The sequence below is a fragment of the Brassica oleracea genome, chromosome C1, assembly GCF_000695525.1.
Source record: "Brassica oleracea var. oleracea cultivar TO1000 chromosome C1, BOL, whole genome shotgun sequence".
Lineage (NCBI taxonomy): Eukaryota > Viridiplantae > Streptophyta > Magnoliopsida > Brassicales > Brassicaceae > Brassica > Brassica oleracea.
This window is the reverse complement of record NC_027748.1, coordinates 21040254-21041844: the sequence shown is the minus strand read 5'-3', so window position 1 is coordinate 21041844 and position 1591 is coordinate 21040254. Positions and strand designations below refer to the sequence as shown.

Here is a 1591-nt window from a genome sequence, read left to right as displayed (position 1 = left end):
GAAAAGAATGTCAAATGATTCTCTCCATTGTTTTAACTTTAAAGAGATTTGTTAGAAACACACATACCATGTATCACTTTATAATTGGTTTAACTTTTTATTTAATTATGTTAGAATTATTGTTATTATATTTTATAAGATACCAAAACACCATATAATATTTTCACACAAATTAAATTGGTCTAACACATCTTTTATTTTTCTATATTATATAAAGTAATAAATAGTCGTCGAAATGTGAAACAACAAAATTTCTAAATTAGATTCTCTAAACAATGTTTGTTAGGAATCTAGTATCTCTTATGAAAATAAAAAGGAATATGTGAAAAAGGAAAAAGATCTACCCCCTCTGGAAGGGGCAGGAGCAAAAGTAAGCATGTGAGCCAAAGCAGGGATGATGTAGACAGTGAAGCTGACAAGGAGAGATCCGACCGCAGAATTGATTGGTCCGAAAAAGGGGAAGATGATGGCTAAGAACCATATGGGTAAAACCACTGGTAACCTAGCCATGGCTCTTTTGAACATGCTCTTAGTCTCATGCACACCTATCAGTTTCTCCCACACAAAATATAACGGTGTAGACGCAAAGCCAAACGTTATAAACTGATGGATAAGCATAAGGATCACCGCGGTGTCTCTGAAACCGGACTTCGGGAGTAGAGAGAGTGCATTGGAATGAGTTAGCAATTGATCGCCAAACGCCCAGTAAACCGCAGACGCAGAAGGTAGCGTTAGCGTTAATACGTATATAGTCGCTAGTAGATATATTGCCTTGAACTTTTGCGGTTTCCACATGGCATGCATTATCTCCCTATTTACATCATTTTCGATACATAATTTAATTAACAAACCATAGAGCAACCTTTTAATATAAGAAAAAAATGCTTACACAGTGACGGCATGACCACCAAAGGTGTAGAGAATGTTGGTGGCTCCGGTAAAGTAGAGAACCATTGTGGTTGGACCCGAGTGTTTGACATCCTCAGCCTTTTATACATTAAAAAGGTTCAAAGTAAATAACTACGAGACCAGGTGACAAAGAATTTTACAAACTAATTAAACATGATTTTGTTCTTAATCACAAGACCTGGCCGTGAAGGAGAGAAGCAATGGTGAGGTACCAAGAAGTGTAAGTGGTCATAGCGAGTCCCAGGAATGACCAGATTCTATAGTTATGGAACGAAGGAATAAAAACAGTTGTTGCACAACACGCTCCAAATATGTATGTCCATGTCCTCTTGTCTCCTCTTTTTGTATGCATAGGATACATCTTGAGGATGAATCAATGACTTCTATCGAGCATCAAAGAAGGTTAAATCCTAACCTGAAGGATGTTGTAAAGAAAGAGATTCTTAAACTCTTAGATGCTGGTGTTATCTACCCTATCTCAGATTCTAAATGGGTATCTCCTGTGCATGTTGTGCCAAAAAAGGGTGGTATAACTGTGATTAAAAATGACAAGGATGAATTGATACCAACAAGAACAGTCACTGGGCATAGGATGTGTATTGATTATCGCAAACTGAACTCTGCTTCTAGAAAAGATCATTTTCCACTTCCATTTATTGTCAGATGCTTGAGAGACTTGCAA

The 1591-nt window shown here is 37.0% G+C and overlaps 1 protein-coding gene across 1 annotated transcript; it reads right to left on the bottom strand.

Moving 5' to 3' along the window:
- Positions 1-300: 300 nt before the first annotated feature.
- Positions 301-1270, bottom strand: LOC106334757 (auxin transporter-like protein 3). Its single transcript, XM_013773109.1, has 3 exons — positions 1088-1270; positions 890-987; positions 301-811 (listed from the first exon to the last, which is right to left on the bottom strand). Exons 1-3 carry the CDS (start codon positions 1268-1270, stop codon positions 301-303), a joined length of 792 nt encoding a protein of 263 aa, XP_013628563.1.
- Between the last annotated feature and the right edge of the window lie 321 nt (positions 1271-1591).

Excerpts from the sequence above, each read along its gene's own strand:
- LOC106334757 (XM_013773109.1), bottom strand. The coding sequence starts at position 1,270 with ATGTATCCTATGCATACAAAAAGAGGAGACAAGAGGACATGGACATAC. Across the intron at positions 988-1,087 it reads CTTCTCTCCTTCACGGCCAG|GCTGAGGATGTCAAACACTC; the intron begins GTCTTGTGATTA and ends AATGTATAAAAG. Across the intron at positions 812-889 it reads GGTGGTCATGCCGTCACTGT|GGAGATAATGCATGCCATGT; the intron begins GTAAGCATTTTT and ends TGATGTAAATAG.